The sequence below is a fragment of the Hemitrygon akajei genome, chromosome 7 (genome assembly GCF_048418815.1).
Source record: "Hemitrygon akajei chromosome 7, sHemAka1.3, whole genome shotgun sequence".
Classification (NCBI taxonomy): domain Eukaryota; kingdom Metazoa; phylum Chordata; class Chondrichthyes; order Myliobatiformes; family Dasyatidae; genus Hemitrygon; species Hemitrygon akajei.
This window is the reverse complement of record NC_133130.1, coordinates 158,988,578-159,014,665: the sequence shown is the minus strand read 5'-3', so window position 1 is coordinate 159,014,665 and position 26,088 is coordinate 158,988,578. Positions and strand designations below refer to the sequence as shown.

The window sequence follows — 26,088 nt, the reverse complement described above, 5'->3', positions numbered from 1 at the left end:
CCCAAACGTTGTTTTTTTTTATAAAACATTATCGACTAAATATAAACCTCCAGATATGTCAATTTTAAGCTATTATTTAAAATGTATTTAATTAAAGCTGTCCACAATATACAAAAACGAACAGTGTATTAAATTGCGAAGTCTGTTAAGATAACATTAAGAGAAAATGCATTCAAGGCAAAAGAACTTCTTTAACAGCAACTAAGCCACCATTCAAACCTCACTTCTCTCCCAGAACAACTAGAAGAAAAGACCAGGAGCGGAAGTGAGATCACGTACGCTCCCAACTTCCACTCTAAATCGAGTATCATGTCAAGTTGGATATTTACTCTTGCAAAGACCCCAAAAAAACTCCAACCCAACATCACAACCCTCGGTCCACACGCACGATGACGTGCGCACTACATTTACCAAACTTTGGAAACTTGCTTATGTTATAATATTTTCGAATCCCGTTGTGGGGAGGAGGGGGGAATGATTTGGATGAGATTTATGAGAGTGGTTTCAAGTATTTTTTTTAACCTGTTCGGGGCGCGCCATCCGTTTCCCGGGCGACGAGTAAACAAGGTGGAGTGGGGGGTGGAGGGTGCTGGACCCGATGGAGAACTACGAGGTAATTTAGCCTGCGCTTCACATTGTGTTTATTTTTTTTGATTTCTTGTCTTATTCATCTTTTTAGTATGTGATGTTAACGGTTTCTTTAATAAATTGCAACTATTCATTAATAATTCCGCCTTTTTTGTCTATTGTTTCCCTCCGCCCACATTAATTCTAGTTTCTGGAAATAGTTTCGCAGGACGCTCATGGGGTTCTGAAAATGATGAAACACACGAAAGATAACACCACAGTTCTTATAAAGATGGTAAGCTTAGTTTCCATGGCAACGTTTCCCGTGGTAACACGGAGGCTTTGGTCCGTACGGAAAGATTAGAACTGGCATCTCCTCATGAGTCGACATAATTAAGGAAGACCAATCCCTTCCCTTGGCAAGGAGGAAAAACAGTTGGTTTGAGCATCACGAATGTTCATGTTCCCCTCCTCGCCAATGTTCTCTAATTGTCTTTGAATATCACTCTACTTTGTATTGATGTATCTCATTTGAGATAGTTTTCTAAAGATTTAAAACTTTGTGCGTATAAAAAACTTCATCTCAGCCCCAAACAGCCAACTACTTATCTTGAAAACATGCCCTGTAGTTCTACATTTTCCTGGGAGCAGGACAGATTCTCAACATTTACCTTGTCAGTACCTCTTCCTCTGACTCAGCCAAATATGGCTGATCTTCCTTAATCATTGGGCAGCTCCTCATCCCAGGAACTAACGGAGTGAATCTATGACGCATTAACTCCAAGCCCAGCGCACGCATCATTAGGTAAACCAGGTCTCACGAAAATCGCTTTGCAACCTTAGCAAAACAAAGATTTTCCTTATCTTGACGTTCTGCACTGTGCCTTTCTTCTGATGGCCTTACCTGTGGGAAAGAGCTTCTCCCCATATCCTGCAATGTGGGATTTGGCCCTTGGTTCCTAGATCCTCAAACTAGAGAGCTGATCTCCATTTCCATTGTTTATTGAAACTGGATTTGGACTTCCTAGCAGATTATGGGAGCAGTAGGAATAGATACTATTATGCTTCATGAAAGGAAAACTCTGGTTCATGTTAAATGATTGTATTACTTAATACAGACCTTCATAATTTACCTTTTTTTTTATCCACCTTGTGAAAACAGGTTGAATGCATGGATGAGGCAATGGCCAACAAAGCCCTAAGGGAGGTAAGTACACGACAGTTATTGTACAATAGGGTGCAACAGTCAGTGTATGATTTGCCACGGGCACAGTATATTGCATAATATTCACCAACCTGGAACAAGCTACAGTGGTCTGGTCTCCCTGTGTTCTTCACGGGCATTCCCTCGGGAATCAAGATGATTTGCTTCCATTCCATTCCCGTGGGCTGCGAGGTGACTATTGCAGCCACTGGTTGGGTTGAGTTGTTCTCCCACCTTTGCAAAGTCACTTGCAAGCATTTCACCGCCGTACAAGGGGACATTAGCGGTGCGTTGTGTTAACTTGCGGTCGCCACAAGTAAGCAGCGCGTTGATGGCGTCGCCTGGTACGCCGATGAGACATTTGCAAGTGGATTGCCGGGATTGGAGAACAATTCAACCCAACCACCAACCACCCGAGCTACACATTTCCCGAGTTTATGGACAATTGGAGCCACTGTAGGAACGGGTATGCTCTGCGGAAAGACTGGCAGGTTCTGATGGGGTGCTGGGTGAGTAGATTAGGGAGTGAATCATTCCTTCTACCATTGGTGCTGAGCTTCAGTGTGCTCCTGGCTCACGGACCAGGCATTCTCCGTACCATGCCAACTGCTCTTCCATTACTTTGACTGCTCCTGCGATTCCCAGAGGTCAATGGAAATGTTACTTTTCTTTCAAGGAGGCTTTGAGCACGTTCTCTGCCTGGTAAGCTCTTCCTGTGCAGGTGGAATCCCTGGCGTTGGATCTTTGATGAATGGAATGACTAAGTGTTATTTATTTATTTAGAGATACTGTGTAGAGTTGGCCCTTCCAGCCCTTCAGACAGCACCACCCCAGCAACCCCCGACAACCCTGATTTAACACTAACCTAATCACGGGACAATTCACAATGACCATTAACCTACCCGGTGAGTCATTGGACTGTGGGAGGAAACCAGAGCACTTGGGGTAAAGCCATGCGTTCCACAAGGAGGATGTACAGACTCCTCGCAGAGGACGTCGGGATTAAACTCTGAACTCCGACCTCCCCCCGCGATGTAATAGCATCACGTTAACTGCTACACTACCCTGGCGGAATGCTGGGAATGTTAGCCAGGGAGAGGATGCCGGTCCTTCCAGTGGATCTGAAGCAGTTTGTAGGGATACCATTGGCGGTGTATTCCCAGTGCCTTGAACCATCTGCTGCAGGCAGTGCAGGGGTCAGGAGCATTTAGGAGAGCAGGGATCACTGGTGCCTGATCGACCATGTGCTTTGGACCTGGTCAGAGGTCTGAATCTTCAGACACCCTTTCTCGTTCATCGTCCAAAGGCTGTGCTGGTGCATTGAAGGTGGCGATTGAACTTCATTATGGAAATATACCGTTGTTGACAGGCATTGAGATGAAAGAAGAGGTTCATTTCTTTTTCCAGGGTCCTGCTGTGAACGTTCAAGGTTGGAGGAAAATTGGGAGAGGAGCTTTTGCCTTGCTGTTGTTGAGTGTAAGCCCTGCCCTTTCATATGCTCCAGACTGAGTGGAACCCGGTCACTGGTTGGAGTTTGGCCTCCAAGTGTGCGCAAATGCAAGTACTGGCTGCCTACTGAGGCTGGGTGATCCTGGTGCTGGGAAGCAGCCATAAGCTGGGTGTTTTCCCTTTACTCCCGAGAGTTTGCTGCAGTTCTCTGGGAAGCTTATCGGAAATGAGGTGCAGTATTGTGATGGCAGAAGCTGAAAATATCGGGCATGGACGCAGCCTCGTTTGAGACTGATCTGAGCTGGGCTCTTCTGTAGATTCATTGGTTAGAGTTTCTCTGGACAGCTGACTTTGAGGTGTGTGCTTCAGGGTCCCTCTTTTTGAAGTCCAGGGCTCTAGTGCGGTTAAGAAAAGCCATGTATTGTGATGGATGATCTTCCCCGCATTTCACTCGAGGTTGTCGCCCAACGATGATTGTATCTGCTCTGTAATCTGCAGAACACCCAGGAGTTTATGGCAAGGTGGTTAATGTATTACACAGTATGACACCTGCAGTGGCAATGTACAACATGTTAGTGACGGAGTAGTGCTCAGTGCAGGGTGAATGCCATTACATTCAGTGTTTGGCAGAGAGTGCAGAAGTCATTCTGATACAGTCAGTAGTATTTGTTTGATGGACTGCATTACAACTGGTGTACAGTACAGCGTTCAGTGGATAATACGTAATAGCAGCTGGTGAAGAGCACATGAGGATTCAAGGAAGCAGCACACCACCTTTTCAAGAGCAAATTAGTTTTAGGCAGCAAATTCTAGCCACGTGTAGGAGCTCTGCATGTTGGGCACTTTGTTAAACATGCCAGGTTGATGGGACAGAGCAGAGCTAGCCGAAAGTGGGTCAGGTAACATTTATGTTGGGAAACAGACAGTGGACATTTTGGGTCAAGATCTTTCACCTGGATGGTTTTGATATTAGCCCAGATGAAGGGGTCTCCACCCAAACCACTAACAGTCCATTTCCCTCCACAGATGCTGCCTGACATGCTGAGTTCCTCCAGCAGTTTGTTTGTTTTTCAGCATCTACAGTCTGTTGTGCCACTATTGTAGAGGGAACTCTGTCCTGTGGAGGAGTTTGATACTTGGGTGTGATGCTTCTCCTTTGTATTGTCTGTGTGGAAAAGATTCTTGTAACCAATTTGTTGAGTTGGGAGGTAGTGGGGTTGGGGTTGCCGATGGGCTTTGACAGTGATGATGACAAGCATGTGAGCCAAATGGAAGTCATTGCCAAAATCCAGCTGACAATCAGAACTTTATTGCAACTTTGATATGGTTTTGACTTGTAACTTCTCCTTTCAGGCCATGGTCCTGTTGGACCTGCAGCATGAGAATATCTGTAAATACAAGGAGATCTTTGTTGCCTGGAATAAAGAGGTATGGAATGCAATGCACGAGAATTCCTCACTTGTAAACATAAAAATCAAAAATGTGTAGGTCATAGGTTTCTGAAACAGAAACAAAAGTTGTAAACATACTTTAGGTCAGGAAAAGCTTTACTTTGTGTAATATTGTATGTATAGAGTTGGTTTGATATCTGGTACTTGGTGACTGTCGGTTTGGAGCCCCAGGCAAGTAGCAGTGGCACATTCACATTCTTCCCATTACTGTGCCTCTGTCACCTCCAACCTTGCCTGCACTAGTGCCAGCATCAGTACTTCCATCTCCCTTGCACTTCAACTTATCCAAAGGTTTCCTGCTCACATCTTTACTCAAACCAGCAACTATTCTCCCCCCACCTTGCGCTGACATTGAAAAATTGAGGCTGAGTCCTGTTTCAGAAAATTGAGCATGTAATCCAGCCTGATACCCTTAATGCAAGTTATGTAGGTATGCAGAGATCTTCTGACCATGTGTTAACCTGAAGTTCTGTCTCCTGGAGTGATTTTAAAAAAATAAAGGAACAGGCAACGTTCTTGATTATAATGTGACAATACTTATCATTGAATTATCGCCAAAGAAACTCATGACTTGACTCTGTGTGAAAACTGTGCCACTACCCTGCTCGACAAAATGTAGATTTTTTGGTTTGTTTGCTTATAGGATACAGTCACAGGGTTAAAATTTGCCTCCTAAAACTAAGTTGCTCTTGAGCCGCCTTCTTGAATCTTCTTTACTTCTGGCGAAGATATTCCCATTAAGTTGTGGAGTTGGGGGTTCCAGAATTTAAGCACAATAATCATAAAGTAATAGCAATGTGCAACTTGAAGGAGAGCCCTTGTTCTTCTTGGTTGTGGAGGCTGTGTGTTTGGGAACTGCTGTAGAAATAGTCCTGGTGAGTAGCTGCATTCTATCGTCTTTTAGATGCTAAACATTGTTGCTCTGGTGCACCATTTCTGGAGGGAATAAACATTTAGACTGATGGATGTGGATATACGAACAGCTTTGTCCTGAATAATGTTGTGCTTTTCCAGTGAGAATGGAACTCTCATTTATCTAATCAAGTGGAGGATATTCTATCATCCTCCGAATGAGCCACTTGGGGAGTTGGGAGTCCTTTTACTTATTTGCTTCTTGGGATTCAGAATGCAGGCATTATTGGTAAGGCTGGTGTTTATTAACAACCCTTAATTCCTCCTTGTAAGTTAGGGGAGCCATCTTTTTGAATTGTTGATGAAGGTACAACCAGAAGATGTTGAACACAAATTTTCAGAATTTAGTCACAGTGCTGATGAATGGTGCCATAACGGCCTCTCACATAATGTCAGCAGAACTGAAGAGCTGATTATTGACTACAGCAGGTCCATGAGCCAGTCCTCCTTAGGGAGTTGGAGGTGAAGAGGATCAGTAACTTTAAATTCCTCAGCATTCTCATATCAGAGGATCTGTTCTGGGACCAGCACATAAGACAAGACAGTGCCTCTACTTAGAAGTTTGCACAGACTCAGCATGTCATCTGAAACTTTGACAGACTGCTATGGATGCACCGTGGAGAATATCCTGACTGGTTGCATCACGGCCTGTATGGAAAACCAATACCCAAGAATGGGAAAGTCTTCAAAAAGTGTTGGATACAGCCCAGTCCATCCAGTTCCTTCTCACCACTGAGCACCTCTATACGAACAATCTAAAACTGATCTGGCCCTGGCCAAACTGGATGCGAATGAATAGTTTATTGGAGACTAAGTGCTGTTCGATAATACTTTTTACCGCATCTTCAGCCACATTTCTTACAGAAAGAAGGAAAGCAGAAAAATAGGAGCATGGAAGGTCATTTGGCCCTTCATCTGCTCTGCCATCCTCTATCTTGATACTAAATTCCACTTTGCTACCGTATACCTTTTTGTGTCTTCAAATGTATTTATCTCATTTTTTAGTAAGTTCAGTGGCATGGCCTCTGTGGTAGAGAATTTTTGAGCGTCATCACCCTGTGAGTATATGAAGTAGTCCCCCAGTCTTAAATATCTTGAGATTATGATCTCTGGTTCTAGAGCCAACCAAGAGAAACACCAAGTCTGTCAAATTGTATTAGCATTTTGTACGTATTAATAAGATTGTGTCTCATTCTTCATAAAGTAGCCACTATGCCATTTTTCTTCTTAACTGTTTCTGCACACTTGGTTTCAGTGATTGGTGCACAATGATACCAGGATTTCCTTGTACACCAAAATTTTGCAATTGTCACCAGTTAAATGATTGGGAGAAGAATGTTGGATGGTAGCTGCTGAATTGAATTTGTGGAACGTAGCAGGCCAGGCAGCATCTATAGGAAGAAGTACAGTCGACGTTTTGGGCCAAGACCCTTCGACAGGACCCGAAGGACTTCGAAGGGTCTCGGCCCGAAACTTCAACTGTACTTCTCCCTATAGATGCTGCCTGGCCTGCTGCATTCCACCAGCATTTTGTGTGTGTTGTTTGAATTTCCAGCATCTGCAGATTTCCTCGTGTTTGCGAATTGAATTTGTCCTGCTTTTGGTGAACAGTAGATATGTGGCCAATGTTCTGCATTGTTATGTGGATGCCAGTGTGTTAAGTACTGGACAAATACAAAAAAATCTACAGATGCTGGAAATCCAAAGCCACACACACAAAGTACTGGAGGAACTCAGCAGGCCAGGCAGCATCTATAGAAAAGAGTGAACAGTTGACATTTTGGGCTGAGACCCTTTGTCAGGACTTACAACTACTGGAACAGTTTGGTCAGGGATGAGTTAGTTCTGGAGTATAAGTTCAGGCAGGATGTTGTCGAGTCCCATAGCCTTTGTTGTTCCCAGTGCACTCAGCTGTGTTTTTTAATATATGGAGTGGTGAGAATCAAATTTGCTGAAGTCAGGCTTTTGTGATGAGATCAGGGAAAAAGCCAAGGCTGAATATGTTTGCAAACTTGGTGCTCACCTGCTGAGCTCCACATCAATTAGGAGGGAATGTTCCTGGAGATTCCTCCTTTAGGAGCTTTTTAAAATTATTCATCCCCATCTGATCCTTTCACTGCAGATTCACTTAAGTGTGCTTATTACGTAGTGCTTGTTGATGATCAAACTCTTGTGTTTGGGGTTTCATCAATCTTAACTGTGCCTGGCTTTACTTATTGAACTCTGGTTTGATGAAACTGAAATTTAAGGAAATGTAAGGCTTTGAGGTTTCAGTTTGTGCTGGAACACAATTCTGCTACTGCTGATGGCCCCAATTCTGATTTGCCATTTCTTTTCTGAATCCATCTATTTAGCACATTTGTCCCCTGCCTCACGAAACAGTGCAGAGGCCATTAGCATAAAGACGGGTCCTTGTTTCTAAAAGGTCTTTTCAATGGTCGTTTCTATGAGTACTGTACTGTCATTGACAGGTGAATCTAAAATAAGGTAGATTCATATCAACAGGATCTTGAGAATACAGAAGAAACAGGTGGTCCACTTGCTCATCAAGATCTTTTTACCTCAGTCCCACAATCCTGTACTAATCTCATATCAAATGCTGGGGAAACTCAGCAGGCCAGGCAGTACCTATGGAAAAGAGCTGACATTTCGGGCTAAGACTGCCTGATGAAGGGTCTCAGCCCGAAATGTCAAACTGTTTACTCTTTTCCATAGATGCTGCCTGGCCTGCTGAGTTCCTCCAGCATTTTGTGTGTGTGTTGCTTTGATCTCCAGCGTCTGCAGATTTTCTCTTGTCTGAGCAAATCACGCTTGACTAATCTCTTGGAGTTTTTCGAGGATGTAACCAGGAAGTTAGACAAGGGAGATCCAGTGGATGTAGTGTACCTCGATTTTCAGAAGGCATTTGATAAGGTCCCACATAGGAGATTGGTGGGTAAAATCAGAGCTCATGGCATTGGGGGTAAGATATTGACATGGATAGAAAACTGGTTGGCAGATAGAAAGCAATGGGTAACGGTGAATGGGTGTTTCTCAGAATGGCAGGTGGTGACTAGTGGGGTGCCACAGGGCTTGGTATTGGGACCACAGCTGTTCACGATTTACATAAACGATTTAGGTGAAGGCATTGAGAATAACATCAGCAAGTTTGCTGATGATACTAAGCTGGGTGGCAGTGTGACATGTGATGAGGATGTTAGGAGAATTCAGGGTGACTTGGATAAGCTGAGTGAGTGGGCAGATACTTGGCAGATGACGTTTAATGTGAATAAGTGTGAGGTAATTCACTTTGGGAGTAAGAACAGGAAGGCAGATTATTATCTGAACGGTGTAGAGTTAGGTAAGGGAGAATTACAAAGAGATCTGAAGGTGAATGAGCACGTGCAGCAGGCAGTGAAGAAGGCTAATGAAATGTTGGCCTTTATTACAAAGGGAATTGAGTACAAGAGCAAGGAAATTCTTTTGCATTTGTACAGGGCCCTGGTGAGACCACACCTGGAGTATTGTGTACAGTTTTGGTCTCCAGGGTTAAGGAAGGACATCCTGGCTATAGAGGAAGTGCAGCATAGATTCACAAGGTTAATTCCTGGGCTGTCCGGACTGTCTTACGCAGAGAGGTTAGAGAGACTGGGCTTGTACACGCTGGAATTAAGGAGATTGAGAGGGGATCCAAAGGGAATCCTTTGATTCTCTTAGTACCCAAACATCTAGCTTGAATATAGTTGGTTACTTAACCTTCCCATTCCAGTTGGATAGAGAATCCTTAAAATTCACTACCCTCTGTGTGAAGACATTTCCTTCTCAGCTGAGTCATGAATATCTCGTTTGTACTTTGAATTGAGATCCCCTCACATTTCTGTAAACTTCAGAGATGAAACATATAAGATTATTAAGGGATTGGACAAGATAGAGGCAGGAAATATGTTCCAGATGCTGGGAGAGTCCAGTACCAGAGGGCATGGATTGAGAATAAGGGGTAGGTCATTTAGCACAGAGTTAAGGAAAAACTTCTTCTCCCAGAGAGTTGTGGGGGTCTGGAATGCACTGCCTCGGAAGGCAGTGGAGGCCAATTCTCTGGATGCTTTCAAGAAGGAGCTAGATAGGTATCTTATGGATAGGGGAATCAAGGGATATGGGGACAAGGCAGGAACCGGGTATTGATAGTAAATGATCAGCCATGATCTCAGAATGGCGGTGCAGGCTCGAAGGGCCGAACGGTCTACTTCTGCACCTATTGTCTATTGTCTGTGATTCTAACCTCAAATCCTTTGATTCTCTTAGTACCCAAACATCTAGCTTGAATATAGTTGGTTACTTAACCTTCCCATTCCAGTTGGATAGAGAATCCTTAAAATTCACTACCCTCTGTGTGAAGACATTTCCTTCTCAGCTGAGTCATGAATAGCTGGTTTGTACTTTGAATTGAGATCCCCTCACATTTCTGTAAACTTCAGAGAACATGGCCCAGGCTGGTTGCCTTCCTGAGCTGGTACCGGCTGGTCACTTTGGTCCCACCCACGGCATTTGTCTCCAGGACACAGAGGAGGCTGGTGGATTTCTTTGGGGCAACAGGAGGCATTGGGTCTCTGCTGCGGTCCCGAGGCTTCAGATTGCGGAGGGCGGCCATTCACTGCTGGCGGCTCTCCGCCTCTGGACCTTGCAGAGAAACCGGCACACCGAGATGGCACGGGCTGGCGACGCACTTTCTCCGCCGGCGGGCAAAAGCGTCAGCCGCACCGCTTTGCGGGGGCTGCCCCGGTTTTACTGAGAGCCGTTGCGCATATGGGTTTTAGTCACATCCAGCCTGGGTGTCCCTGCACCAGCGGGGGCTGGGGAAGGTCGGGAGTGTGGAGGGGTCCCGTCCCGGCTGCGTTAACACCCGGTCAGCTGGAATTGCTCGTCCGACCCAAAGCCGGAGAGAGTCCCACAGAACATGAGCCGTCCTGCGGCGATGCCCGCCGTGCCTTTCCCGTACATCTGTCACTTCTCTGCCGACCAGACACACCGTGGCGGTTGGTCTGTTTTACCATTCGGCGGCGGGGGCAACCCCCGGGTGACATCTCTTTCTGCAGGGTTCCTTCCCCCGTACACTGGGGACCCGGGGCGGAAGCTCTTACATAGGGCAATGCCGTGCAACAGGTTTTTAAGTTGGTTCACTGTCCATTCCGTGGCCAGGAGGAGTCAGTGTACCGCGCGTATATGGAGTGGGAGAGGTTGCAGCCCCTGTTTGAGTATCTGGAGGAGTTGATCCTCTGATTTCAGCCCTTCTGATATATAGACACCCGGTACAAAGCGGGGGAGGGGGGCTCCGGTTCGCTCGGAGGGTCTGCAGCTTGGCTTACTCCTGGGCCTGACCAAGGTTCGCATTCACGGGTCCAGGTGGCGGGCGGCCGAGGGCTCTGCCCGGGCCTGCCTGCCCCTCTTCTGGGGATACCTTCGTGCCCGGGTGTCCTTGGAGAGGGAGAATGTAGTCAATGTGGGTACAGTGGGGGATTTTCGGGAATGGTGCCCCCCCCCACAAGGAATTGACTTTTATATACGGTAATAATTGTATCTAATTCAAATTTGTGCACTGTCTTGTAAATTATTGATGTTGGTATTTCGTACATTTTTGTGTGAATAAACTTTTGTAGTTTGGGTGAAAAAAGGAACATTGCCCCGTCCAGTTAATCTTTCCTTATCGGATAAATCCCGTCATCCCAGCAATCAATCTGGTAAATTTATTTTGACTTTGTCATTCTCTACCGGAGGCATATCCTTCCTTTGAAAAGGAAACCATCCACAGAATCTCACGTGTTCACACCAGGGCCCTACACAGCTGCGGGCAAGACACCTTTACTGTAGCCAAATCTTTTGGCAATAAAGGCCAATCTATCTTTTTTGCCTTCCTATTTGCATGTGGTATAACCTTGCATCGTATTCATTACATCCTTCCATGTATGACAATAAACCAAACTTACTCAAAGTTCAAAGTCAATTTTATTATTAGAGTACATGTTCTTTTCCCTGCAGACATACTCGGATGTATACTCATAGACTAGACTAGATAAAGATGACAAATTATTTTTCCTTGGAGGGCATCAATAAACCAGATGGGTTTTTATAAAAGTCTGGCAATTTTGTGGTCACTGTTATTGAAACTTGCTTTTTATATACAGTGTATAAAAAAATTCCAAGTTATTGAATTAACCAAGTTTAAATCTTCCTGCTGTTGTGGTTAACTGTGAGTTCATCTCAGAAGTCCAGGATTTGTATTGCTAGCTCAGTAATGGGCCACTGCGTCACTGCTCCCCCTGAGGCTGCTGTAAGGACATTTCTTCTTTAACGTAAGGCAGAAGGGATGAATCCCAATTCTTTGTCTTTCACTTTGTCCTTTATGCTTTACATTGCAGGAAGCAGCTTTGTCAGTTTGTTTGGTGATGGAATGCGGTCACGTAGGAAACTTGGGTGTAGTCATCCAAGAGAAGAGACAGAGGAAGGAGAAACTCAGGGAGATGGTAAGGATGAAGGAAAGCATTTCACCCAGATTTGTAGTTGTAGTTCATTTTTCCTAACAGAAGGAGGCAGCCATACAACTGATTGTTGATAGTTGAGTGGGACAAAAACTCAGAACTTTCCGAGGGGTAAAATATACCTCTTGCAGTTAGCATAAAGTGAAAAAGCTCATTTAGAATTGCTGCACTCCTCCTGTTCACAATGACTTCCAGCCCTCAAGAAACAATGTAAAATTGTTTCCTTCTTTAAATTTTGCAAAGGATTAGAAGGCTTTTTACAGCAGTTTTAAGAGGGAACGCTTAAAGTACATTTATTATTGAAGTATGTATACATTATACAACATTGAGACTCATCTCCCTACAAGCAGCCACAAAACAAAGAAGCCCAAAAGAACCCACACAAAAATGGACCAATAAACCCCAAAGTGCAGAAAAGTTCATATCTTTTCTACAGAATGTTTTCTTACCTTGTTCATTTTTCCTAATAGTTCTAAATATTTTTGTACTATTGTTATCTTTCTGGATCTTTTACAGTGCCTCATATCTTTATTTTACAGAAACTTTGTAGTCTTCCAAATGCAGGCAAATCAAAGTTTGACATATATTCTCCACTTTTCAATTTTGTCCCTTTAGATGCTGATTACCCCAGTGTTTTGTTTGACTTTTTTTTGTTACGTATTGTAACGTTCTCGCTCGGGTGTAATGGAACGCCGAGTTAAACACCGAGGTAAACCGTAGTCAATGAAAACAAGGTCGCAGTAAGATTAACCATTTACTGTTCACTCTTCACATTAACGTATGGTGAAAACTGTTGATAAAACAATACAAGATTGGTACAGTGTTTGTTTCCTTCTAAATATCACATTTACATCGTGAATACTTGCAAAGGTAAAACTACAATAGCTACATTACATTAAAGTGCAGCATACAGTCAGAATCTACCTGCTCCATTGACTGCTTTAAATACACTTCAATACAAACTATCCCGACTCTTTAACTAACGAAAACATAAACCTTATCGACCGTCGTTACTTTTAACAGAATCAGCGTTAACATTTTAACTCAACATATCGATTATCTAATGACTTACAGCGTTGCTTTCACTGTGTTTTTGGTGCGTAGAGAGAAACTTAACTAGCGCTGTGGCGCCACATGTGAGCGACCCCCACCCTTGCGTTTATCCCAAACCGGTATTTTCCCACAAGACGCGGCAAACCCGGCTGTGATGTCATCGCAGCCACGATATATTACAGACAAATGAATTTACTTAAACAATCCTAACTTTAACTAAAAAATGCTAACAAATTACTAAGCGAAAATATTATAAACTAAATAACTGCCATAAAGGCAGCACACGTATATTCAAATTGTTTGGTACTTTTTAAGTGATTGGCTAACCTGTCCACAAGGCCCTACTGCTCACTCATCTTAATTGGATTCTTATTTTTAAAAGATTATTTGATCTTCATGTTCTTCCTATCAAATGGATCACTTTATTGACCACATTGAGGTTCATTTGCCAACTATGTAGCTATTATTTAATTTTATTAATATCTTTTTATGTATTAATTGGACTTCCTAATTTTGTTTCATTGACAAGATGTCTTGCTAATCTAAGTAGTTGTACTTGTATTTATCACAGAATTTTACATATTGAACCTAGATTATTAGATCTTCTTTGAATGAGCTAGTTCTAAAGTTCATTTCCTTAAAAGTGTGATATTTTGTTACCTACCTTCCTGTGCCTTTCCTTCACCAGTTTATCTACCCCAGAGCTGAATATTAAATCTTACCTTAACAATCTCAACTCCTCTGCTCTCCTCACATCATTGAACCCTTTAGTCCAGATAAAGTCTAGCAAATATTCTCTGCATATTTGGCAGGGCTTTGACACCCTTCCTAAAGTGTAGTATCCAGAATTGTGAACACAATTCCAACTGGAACTTACCAGTGATTTTATTTGAAAACATTAAAATCACGGCAAGGCTATTGGTTGGGTTGAAGAAGGTTCAAGTACCATCCCATGCCATGACAGTCAGCAGAGGCGAGCTCAAGATTAATTGCGAAACTGTCTTGTGAGGTAATATGAAAGGGGTGATAGATACAGTTCCAGAGAGTGGAAGTGAGGTGTTTTGGAGGGTATGTCACCGCGTGAGATCTAGAAGAAAAACAGAATATTAAACCCTGTAAACACTCTCCTGTTGAGTGAAAATGACGTCAACTGGAAAATGGACAGCACAGGATGTGTCCCAGTTCAGATCAGTTGGCTCAGCGCTGACCAAGTATAAATCTTTACTCATTGGGACATTGGTTCATAAGTTGTTTTATTATGCTTTATTTATACCAAATGTATTTGTTTCCGAAGGTGATCAAGAACTTCTTGGGACAAATGGTGGATGTCCTTATCTACATGCACTCCAAAAATGTGATTCACGGGTTGGTGTCTGACTTGCTATCTTTGGGGAAGTTGGTGCTGGGAAATTAACTTTAATGCTGCAGAATAGAAATTAACACTCTCAAGGTAGCTTACTCTAGATATACACTTAAATTCTCTTCTCTGTTCCATCAAATTTTCCCACAGTAGTTACAACATAGGTTAAGAAGAATCAGAGTTAGTTTCCGATGATGTTTAGTATCTTTCTTTCTTTCTTTCTTTTTAAATCTTTTTATTAATTTTTTAAACAAACATAAATGAAACATGAATACAAAGTGTTTGAGAGTACATAATTAATAGTTTAAGTAGACATTCAAATATATAATAATCAATATATATAACCTCCCAAACTCATAGTATTTATGAACAAAAGAAACAAAAAGAAAAAAAAAACCAAAAAAAGAGAAAAAAACACTAACCAACATGGGCCATTGCATAATGTTAAATACATACAGTAGTGCCAATAACTCCGAATCTCCATCCAAATAATTAAGGATAATCAAAGTGAGGTTTAGGAAAAGACAACTTAACTCATATGAAAATGTTGAATAAATGGTCTCCAAGTTTCTTCAAATTTAACTGAAGGATCAAAAACAACACTTCTAATTTTTTCTAAGCTCAAACAAGAGATAGTTTGAGAAAACCACTGAAATATAGTTGGAGGATTAATTTCTTTCCAATTCAATAAAATAGATCTTCTAGCGATTAATGTAACAAATGCAATCATTCGTCGAGATGAAGAGGATAAACGACTATTATCCACCATTGGTAAACCAAAAATTGCAGTAAAAGGATGCGGTTGGAAATTGATATTCAGAACTCTTGAAATAATACTGAAAATATCTTTCCAGTAATTTTGTAAACAAGGGCAAGACCAGAACATATGGGTCAATGAAGCAACATCAGAATGACATCTGTCACAGGTTGGATTAACATGAGAGTAAAATCGAGCAAGTTTATCCTTAGACATATGAGCTCTATGTACAACCTTAAATTGTATTAGGGCATGTTTAGCACAAATAGAGGACGAATTGACTAATAGTAAAATTTTCTCCCACTGCTCAGTGGATATAAGACAATGAAGTTCTTCTTCCCATTCCTTCTTAATTTTTTCTGATGCTTCTGGCTGTATTTTCATGATCATATTATAAATAACAGCTACTAAACCCTTTTGACAAGGATTCAGAGCTAAAATTCTTCCCGTAATGTCCAATGGATATAGTTTCGGAAAAGACTGTAACTCAATATACAAAAAATTTCTAACTTGCAAATATCTAAAAAAATGGGTTTTAGGTAAATTATATTTATTAGATAGCTGTTCAAAGGACATAACACTATCATCCAAAAACAAATCACGAAAACATGTTATACCTTTTGTTTTCCATAAAAGAAAAGCTCGATCCATAAGAGAGGGCCGAAAAGAATAGTTAGATATTATAGGGCATGATAAAATAAACTTATTCAAACCAAAAAATTTACGAAATTGAAACCAAATTCGCAATGTATATTTAACTATAGGATTAGTTATTTGTTTATTCAATTTAGATAAAGAAAAAGGAAGTGAAAATCCTAAGATTGAAAACAATGAAAAGTCTTGTACAGATTTACATTCCAAATTTACCCATTGTGGGCAAGCAGCTGTAGTCAATTCTTGTGTCCAAAATATTAAATATCGTATATTAACTGCCCAATAGTAAAATCTCAAGTTTGGCAAAGCCAAACCACCCTCCTTCTTAGGCTTCTGTAAATATTTTTTGCCTAGTCTAGGATTTTTATTCTGCCACAGATAAGAAGATATTTTGGAGTCGATAATATCAAAAAAGATTTAGGAATAGAAATTGGTAATGCTTGAAATAAATATAAGAATTTGGGTAATACCATCATCTTAATAGCATTAATTCTACCAACCAATGACAAAGATAGTGGAGACCACCTGATAGCAAGTTGCTTAATTTGGTCAATTAAGGGTAAAAAGTTAACTTTAAATAAATCTTTATGTTTTTTTAGTAATTTTAATACCTAAATAAGTAAAATAATCTGTAACAACTTTAAATGGTAAATGTTTATAAATTGGAACTTACATATTTAATGGAAATAATTCACTCTTATTAAAATTCAATTTATAACCAGAAAAGTTACTAAACTGAGCAAGCAAGGATGAAATAGCAGGAATAGATCTTTCGGGGTCGGATATGTATAGTAACAAGTCATCAGCATATAATGATAACTTATACGTCCCCGCCCCACGAGTAATACCCAAAATATTAGGTGATTCACGAATGGCTATATGATGTTTAGTATCAATGTGGTAATTTTACCCTGAACAGTGGATGGAATTTACTTGGCATTAGTTAGGATTTTTCTTGCTTATCAATTTTTTATGGATTTTAATGTTAGTCTCCATATAAAAGGCATTGTCCCCTCTAGAGGGTATGAACTAGAAGAACATCTATATATTGTAAAAGAGCAGTGTGGCTTCAGAGTGTGAGTTGGATTTAGTTCAATGTCAAATAATATTTAGGAAGCAAACTAGATATATGGGGGAGAGAGAAAAAAAGAAGAAGAAATAACTGTAATTCTTACAATTTGTTTCAATTTCTAGTAATAATTAATATTTCAAATAAAAAGACTCCATATTGTAGGCTCTGTTAATCGTAGTGTTATTTTCTCAGCAAAATCAGCTCCAAGCATTTTGCTTCACTTTCGACTTTTTCCTCATTGTTTACATCAGCATTCGTCCAAGATTTTGTGCTTTGTGCTGGAATGATAGTTTGAAAGAGACTTTAAAATGAGGTCTCACCTGATCTAGGATGGATGTAAAAGATTCCACAGCCACATTTTAGAGAAGCCCAGGAAAGTTTTTCCTGCGGACCGGCCAATATTTATCTCTCGGTCGACATCAGTACCAAACAGATGTCATTGGCGTTACACTGTCTGTGTGAACTGGTGCTTGCAAATGATCTGCTGAGCTTCCCAGTGACTATAATTGGAAAGTTCTGAAAATGCTTGGAGATGCCCTGAATTTATGAAAGGTGCTGTACAAGTGCGAAGTTCCTTTGGCGTTTAAGATAGCAGTAAGGTCTGCCACTTATGCAATAACTTCCTGACACTGTGAAGAATAACGTGTATTGATATAATCCATTAAATTTATTTCCTTCCTAGAAACTTGAAAGCCACTAGCATCCTAATGATGGAGGATCTCTCCTTCGTAGTTTCTGATTTCACCATTCCTATGTTTTTCAAAGATGAGGTTAAATTCAAAATAAGGATAAATGAGGGTAAGAAGTCATTTATTTTCCTGCAAAATCTTTTACAGAGTTGTTTGAGAGAAGTGTGCCAATGTCTTCTGTTGTAACTTGGGGAAACATTGACCAGATGGTGCTTGGAAGTCTGGTTGATGCAAACTGTCTGTAGTAGCCAATGCTGGCTACTCGAGGTTGGATAGGCTAGGTCGATATCAGCTCAGCTGTGGTGTCCTTCTGGCCAATGCTGGCTGCCTGAGGTTGGATAGGCTAGGTCGATATCAGCTCAGCTGTGGTGTCCTTCTGTTAAGCCACCCAGCTGCTATCTAGTTTTCTCCCATTTCAACCAAAAATAACGGTACAAGGTCCCAAAAGATTTTAGTAGAAATCTGACATGAAAAGAGGAACTAAATTTAATTGAATTGACTTTATTTCTTACATCCTTCACATACATGAGGAGTAAAAATCTTTACGTTATGTCTCCATGTAAATGTGCAATTATAGTAATTTATAATAAATGGAACAGTCAATGTAATATGGAGTACACTCAAGTCAGCGTGAGTTCATCAGTCTGATGGCCTGGTGGAAGAAGCTGTCCCGGAGCCTGTTGGTCCTGGCTTTTATGCTCCGGTACCATTTCCCAGATGGTGGTAGCTGGAATAGATTGTGATTGGGATGACTTGGGTCCCCAGTGATCCTACGGGCCCTTTTTACACACCTGTCTTTGTAAATGTCCTGAATCATGGGAAGTCTACAACTACAGATGTGCTGGGCTGTCCACACCACTCTCTGCAGAGTCCTGTGATTAAGGGAGGTACAGTTCCCATACTAGGCAGTGATGCAGCCAGTCAGAATGCTCTCAATTATGCCCCTGTAGAACGTTCTTAGGATTTTGGGGCCCATACCAAACTTCCTCAGACGTCTGAGGTGAAAGAGGCGCTGTTGTGCTTTTTTCACCACACAGCCGGTGTGTACAGACCACGTGATTCTGGAGAGAGTGAGAAATGCTGTGAAATATAAAATTCCGATCACCAGTGTGATTTGAGACCACTGTCCAGTAAAGAAATTGTGAATGGACGCATTGAATCTATCGTTTTAGGTTGGTCAACTTGAGTAAACTCCTTAAGCAGAAGATTTGGAAATAGACAATGAGCGAGGCGTTATGCTCGGTGCTCTCACCTTGTCCTGAATGGATGAACGGCTCTGAATCTGAGTCTTTCTGCAATAATGTGAATCACAAGCCACAGCACAGGTCTGCCCTTAACTTTGCATGCCTTTGGAAATAGTTATTTTCCCAAATTGGAATTAAATCAAATCAAGTTTAATTATCATTCAACCAAAGTTAAGGGGCAAAAGTTTAGGAGTAACATGAGGGGGAACTTATTTACTTAGAGAATGGTAGCTGTGTGGAACGAGCTTCCAGTAGAAGTGGTAGAGGCAGGTTCGATATTGTCATTTAAAAAAAAATTGGATAGGTATATGGACAGGAAAGGAATGGAGGGTTATGGGCTGAGTGCCCGTCGGTGGGACTAGGTGAGAGTAAGCGTTCGGCACGGACTAGAAGGCCCGAGATGGCCTGTTTCCGTGCTGTAATTGTTATGTGGTTACATACAGGGATACAGCCGAGTGAGGTGGTGTTTCTCTGGGGCCAAGTTGAAAAACATACACAGCACATTCAAAGTAGTGAGGAGAAAAATAATATAGTCACGTAAAATATGTATATCCCAACGTTGGAGAGATAATGTGACAGAAATGAGAGTTGTGAAACTTACCGAAATGAAAATATCTCACTTTCTTATTACTTACAGAAAAAATCTCTACCTTAATTATAAAAAACGATCGTGCAAGTTCTGTAAATCTTAAACAAAAAGAAAGTGTGTTAAGTACTTAGCAGATCAGGTAGCATCTGTAGAGAATCTGAAACATTAACAGATGGTGCTTGACCTGTTGAGTATTTGCAACAAGTAGGCTCTCAATCCATGAGGGAGTATTACCCATTATCTAATATATACAGGTAAGAATATTTTGTCTCGGTGTAAAGAGATCTTAACCTTGTGTCTGAGAGGTGTTGATGCTGTGTGGTGAGGCAGAGTAGAGGAGCTACACCACTGGGCTCCTTCATAATTCCTGCAGCACTGTCTCGGCTGTGCCTAATGTTGACACCACATACAGAATTGTGAGATAATTTCCCATTTGAAAATGTCCATGATTCAAAAATCCCTACTCTGAAGCAGGAGCAATAGTGTGGTCTCTGACATTGATCATTTGTCCTTTCAATGCAGCTTTTAAAATATGAAAGTCTTCTTCATTTTCTCTCTCTGCTAGATCAAAAGGTTTTGATGGCACCAGAAGTGCTGGAAGGCAGACTTGACACAGAAAATGACGTTTGGTCGACAGGATGTATTATACTTGAGATGATGATGTGCTGCAGGATGTCTGTATGAAACCCTTTTCTATTCTTTAACAAGCCTTCCTGGGGTTAGTGCACTAAAAATAATATATTCAATCTAAAATCAGGTGTTTGGTTTAAATAAAATAGTGTATGAAAATATGGGGAGCAGGATGACTGTAATAGACTGGAAGCTTCTCCCAGGCATTACAGTGGGCAGGTGATGATTGGCACATAAGGAATACACAATTTACAAGAAAAATGCATTTTTTTCAAGGCATAAAGTTGCAAAATGAAAAGCGGTTAAGCATAAAAACACAGGAAATCTACAGCACATTACAGGCCCTTCGGCCCGCAATGTTGTGCTGACTGTGTAACCTACTCTAGAAGCTGCCTGGAATTTCCCTAGAGCATAGCCCTCTGGAACCCTTACTGTGTTCAGCTGGTTAAATCTTGTTAGAGACAATGTTAAATCTAAGGAAAAGCCACCAGAATAAGCAATAAGCCTGAGGATTAGAAATGTTTTGAATTCACAAACGGATGCTAAGAAATTAGTAAAAAAATTAGGGAAGCAAAATAGATCAGCAACCAAGAGGTTTAAAACAGGCTCTAGGAGCTTCTATAAACTTTTTAAGAGCCGAAAGACGGAACATTTACAACTGGACATAGCAGTAACAGAGGAATTACAGAAGGAGATATAAAACTTTTCTCAGAAATACTGGAGAACCACAGGCCCAGTGCAAATGATAAACTAAAACTTAAGAATTTCCCTGGTAGGTTTTTTTTAATGAACCGCAAAACTGAAAAGTCCCAAAGACTTTGTGATCTGTATCATAAAGTGATATAGTGTTGAAATAGCAGGGGCCCTGGCAGATATATTTAAAATGTCGGTATCTACGGATGAGGTGTCGGAGGATTGGAGGATAGCTCATGTTGTTCCGTTGTTTAAAAAAGGCTCTAAACCCCTCTATGTCCCCCTAAGTGCAGACCCTGGAGCACCTCCACACCCGCAGCTCCCCCGTGGAGCCACGTGGCTACCTCGGAGGCCCTCAACCCGTGCCCACCTGGGCCTCACCCCGTCTGCCAGCGGGCGCGGTGCGGTGACGCCTTTCCCCTGCATGGCCGTCACTGCGCTTAAGGAAATGTTTGTTTGATGATGAACTTCAATAAAAAAAATAAATTACAAAAAAAAAAATAAAAAAGGCTTTAAAAGTAATCTGGGGAATTATAGGCCGGTAGTTTGGTGTTAGTAGTAGGTAAATTATTGGAAGGAGTACTAAGAGATAGGATCTACAAGTATTTGGATAGACAGGGACTTATTGGGGAGAGTCAACATGGCTTTGTGCGTGGTAGGTCATGTTTAACCAATCTATTAGAGTTTTTCGAGGAGGTTACCAGAAAATTGGATGAAGGGAAGGCAGTGGATGTTGTCTATATGGACTTCAGTAAGGCCTTTGACAAGGTCTCGCATGGGAGGTTAGTTAGGACGATTCAGTCGCTAGGTATACATGGTGAGGTAGTAAATTGGATTAGACATTGGCTCAATGGGAGAAGTCAGAGAGTGGTAGTGGAGGATTGCTTCTCTGAGTGGAGGCCTGTGACTAGTGGTGTGCCCACAGGGATCAGTGCTGGGTCCATTGTTATTTGTCATCTATATCAATGATCTGGATGATAACGTGGTAAATTGGATCAGCAAATTTGCTAATGATACAAAGATTGGAGGTGTAGTGGACAGTGAGGAAGGTTTTCAAAGCTTGCAGAGGGATTTGGACCAGTTGGAAAAAAAGACTGAAAAATGGCAGATGGAGTTTAATACAGACAAGGGTGAGGTACTGCACTTTGGAAGGACAAACCAAGGTAGAACATACAAGGTAAATGGTAGGGCACTGAGGAGTGCAGTAGGACAGAGGGATCTGGGAGTACAGATACAAAATTCCCTCAAAGTGGCATCACAGGTAGATAGGGTCGTAAAGAGAGCCTTTGGCATGTTGGCCTTTATAAATCAAAGTATTGTGTATAAGAGTTGGAATGTTATGGTGAGGTTGTATAAGACATTGGTGAGACCGAATTTGGAGTATTGTGTGCAGTTCTGGTCACCTATTTACAGGAAGGATATTAATAAGATTGAAAGAGTGCAGAAAAGGTTTACAAAGATGTTGCTGGGACTTGAGAAACTGAGTTACAGGGAAAGGTCGAATAGGTTAGGACTTTATTCCCTAGAGTGTAGAAGAATGAGGGGAGATTTGATAGAGGTATATAAAATTATGATGGGTATAGATAGAGTGAATGCAAGCAGGCTTTTCCCAGTGAGGCTAGGGGAGGGAAAAACCAGAGGACATGGGTGAAGGGGGAAAAGTTTAAAGGGAACATGGGGGTGGGCTTCTTCACACAGAGAGTGGTGGGTGTGTGGAATGAGCTGCCAGATGAAGTGGTAAATGCAGGCTCACTTTTAACGTTTAAGAAAAACTTGGACAGGTACATGGATGAGAGGTGTATGGAGGGATATGGTCCAGGTGCAGGTCAATGGGACTAGGCAGAAAAATGGTTCGGCACAGCCAAGAAGGGCCAAAAGGCCTGTTCTGTGCTCTAATGTTCTATGGTTCTATATCAAAATTTTGTAGCTGGATGAGCAGACATGTATGGTTTGGATAAAGGAGGGAGAGGGAAAATGGAATTGCCAACCTGTTAGCCTGACATCAACAACCGAACATGTGCTGGAATCTCATAAAGAATATGGTATCAGGGCACTTATAAACTAACTTTATGATTGAGAGGAGTTAACATAGATTTATGAAAAGGAAGTCATATTTGACTAATCACTTAGAATCTATTGGATGCATCAAGTAGAGCAGTGAGGGGTAATCTGTGGATGTGGTGTCAAGACTTTCAATAAGGTCCCACAGAAGTACTTGGTGAAGAATGTTAGAGTACATGGATTAGGGTTAATATTACTCGCTTGGGTTGAGAGTTGATTAACAGACAGAACAAACAGATCCTTGAGAGTTGGTAGGCTGTGATTGAGGAAGTTTGGCACAGTTCAGCTCCAAATATTCATGATTGTCATTGATCGCCCCAAATGCATTTTTTTTTCGAATTTCAGCAGAAATGAGCGAGTGGGCAGCAACATATCAGGTAGAGTTTAATGTGGAAAGCTGTGAGATGATTCACTCTGCTGATCTTTTTTTTTAAAATTCTGAGAAATTGGGAAAAATTCATGTTCAAAGAGACCAGAGTGTCCTTGTACATAAATTACTGAAAGTTAACGCAGGCAGTTACAAAGACAAAAGGCCTATATTGCAAAAGGATTTGAGAACACGAGGTAAGTTTTCTTTATCAACTACACTCATAGCCTGTTTATTATGTACTTCCTCCGCCTAACAAAGTGACTATCGAGTGTATGTCCATGGTTTTCTGCTGCTGTGACCCATCCACCTCAAGGTTCGATGTGTTCTTCCTTCAGAGATGCTCTTCTGCACACCACCATTGTAACACGTGGTTATTTGAGTTACTGTTGCCTTCTTGTCAGCTTGAACCAGTCTGGCCATTCTCCTCTGACCTCTCACATTAACAAGGTTTTTTTCACCCACAGAGCCGCTGAGCAGGCGTGCCCACGTGTGTATGATTATACTTGATCTAGCACTTGGAATATTATGTGCAGTTTTGGTTCTCCTTACCAAAAGAACGATAAACTTGTCATAAAGTGAAACAGTGAAGGATTGCCACATTGGCTTCTGAGGTGGTCGGCCTGTCACAGAAGGAGCAGCCCGTTACGTTTAGACCATAAGAAATAGGAGCAGGATTAGGCCATTTGACCCATCGAGTCTGCTCCGCCATTTCATCATGGCTAATCCATTTTCTCTCCCAGCTCCAATCTCCTGCCTTCCCGTGTCCCTTCAATCCCCGATAAATCCAGAATCCATCAACCTCTGCCTTAAATATACCGAAAGACTTGGCCTCCACAGATTCCCCACCCTCTGGCTAAAGGAGTTCCTCCTCATCTCCGACCTAAAAGGACACCCCTCTATTCTGAGGCTGTGTCCTCTGGTCTTTGACTCTCCCACCACAGGGAAGATCCTCTCCACATTCACTCGAAGCCTTTCACCATTCGATAGGTTTCAATGAGGTCACCCCTCGTTTAGAAGGGAGATGACCTTACTGGGGCATGCAGAATGGGTAGATATGAATCTGCTTCCCTGATAGCTCACAGATCCACCATAAGGAGCCGGCCATTCCACACTGAAATGAGGAGAAATGTGATAAACCTTTGGAATTCTCTACTGTGAAGAACTGTGGGTTTTGATTACTGTATTCAACCTGGTATTGATGAATTTCTGTACATAGGTGGAATCCAAAGAGACATGTGAATATGACATAGTATCAAGGTAGAAGATCAGCCATGTTTTTGTTGAATGATGTAGCAGGGTCGAGGGGCTGAATGGCCTAACACTCCTATCATCTTTTAGATAGATAGATAGATAGATAGATACTTTATTCATCCCCATGGGGAAATTCAACTTTTTTTCCAATGTCCCATACACTTGTTGTAGCAAAACTAATTACATACAATACTCAACTCAGTAAAAAATATGATATTCATCTAAATCACTATCTCAAAAAGCATTAATAATAGCTTTTAAAAAGTTCTTAAGTCCTGGCGGTAGAATTGTAAAGCCTAATGGCATTGGGGAGTATTGACCTCTTCATCCTGTCTGAGGAGCATTGCATCGATAGTAACCTGTCGCTGAAACTGCTTCTCTGTCTCTGGATGGTGCTATGTAGAGGATGTTCAGAGTTATCCATAATTGACCGTAGCCTACTCAGCGCCCTTCGCTCAGCTACCGATGTTAAACTCTCCAGTACTTTGCCCACGACAGAGCCCGCCTTCCTTACCAGCTTATTAAGACGTGAGGCGTCCCTCTTCTTAATGCTTCCTCCCCAACACGCCACCACAAAGAAGAGGGCGCTCTCCACAACTGACCTATAGAACATGTTCAGCATCTCACTACAGACATTGAATGACGCCAACCTTCTTAGGAAGTACAGTCGACTCTGTGCCTTCCTGCACAAGGCATCTGTGTTGGCAGTCCAGTCTAGCTTCTCGTCTAACTGTACTCCCAGATACTTGTAGGTCTTAACCTGCTCCACACATTCTCCATTAATGATCACTGGCTCCATATGAGGCCTAGTGCTGCTGACCACCGTGTCAGACCTACAGTCTCCCAACCGCACATACTGAGGTCTATCTGTCAAGTAGTCCACTATCCAATCCACCATGTGAGAGTCTACTCCCATCTCCGTTAGTTTGTGCCTTAAGATCTTGGGCTGGATGGTGTTAAAGGCACTAGAGAAGTCAAGGAATGTAATCCTCACAGCACAACTGACCCCCTCTAGGTGAGAGAGTGATTTAATATCTTTTGTACTTGGCTTTTCTCGATCTGGCTTTTCTCACCTGACTGACGCAAATAGCTTTTCAACTTGTGTCTCAAAAGGAAACCGAGTTTCTGCAGCTGGTTCAGGATATCAAAGTCGACGGGAAACAGCTGGAGCTGATCCTGGAGGAGCTCCACACGCAACAGAAGTACACCTTCGGTCTGTGTGACCTGGTGCAGTCAATGATAGAACCAAATTACCAGAAAAGAGTCACTGCATTGTAAGCAAACAAACAGAAGATTTTAGAGTCTAGCAACAAGATATAGTAGACGCCAGGAGATGCATTGTAAGGTGGCGTCTAATTGCATTAAAAAAATAGATCAGTAGTTGTTTGGAAGTAAATTACATAGCATTTAACTGAGCTTGTGTGAATAATGAATCTAGCCACCTGCTCCTTTTACTATTTAAATGTACAGCATACGTCTATAATTGTACCCAGTCAGATAGGAGACAAAATGCTTTATTATGGTGAGTGATGTACCAAGTGACAGATATTCTGTGGAGTGAGAAAATCTT

The 26,088-nt window shown here is 41.8% G+C and overlaps 1 protein-coding gene across 1 annotated transcript; it reads left to right on the top strand.

Moving 5' to 3' along the window:
• Positions 1-590: 590 nt before the first annotated feature.
• On the top strand, positions 591-25,654 carry LOC140730097 (serine/threonine kinase-like domain-containing protein STKLD1). Its single transcript, XM_073050232.1, has 9 exons — positions 591-613; positions 776-862; positions 1,730-1,774; positions 4,574-4,648; positions 11,976-12,080; positions 14,443-14,513; positions 17,674-17,789; positions 20,079-20,231; positions 25,632-25,654. The coding sequence occupies exons 1-8, from the start codon at positions 599-601 to the stop codon at positions 20,195-20,197; spliced, it is 633 nt and encodes a 210-aa protein (XP_072906333.1). The 5' UTR covers positions 591-598; the 3' UTR covers positions 20,198-20,231; positions 25,632-25,654.
• The last annotated feature ends 434 nt before the right edge of the window (positions 25,655-26,088 follow it).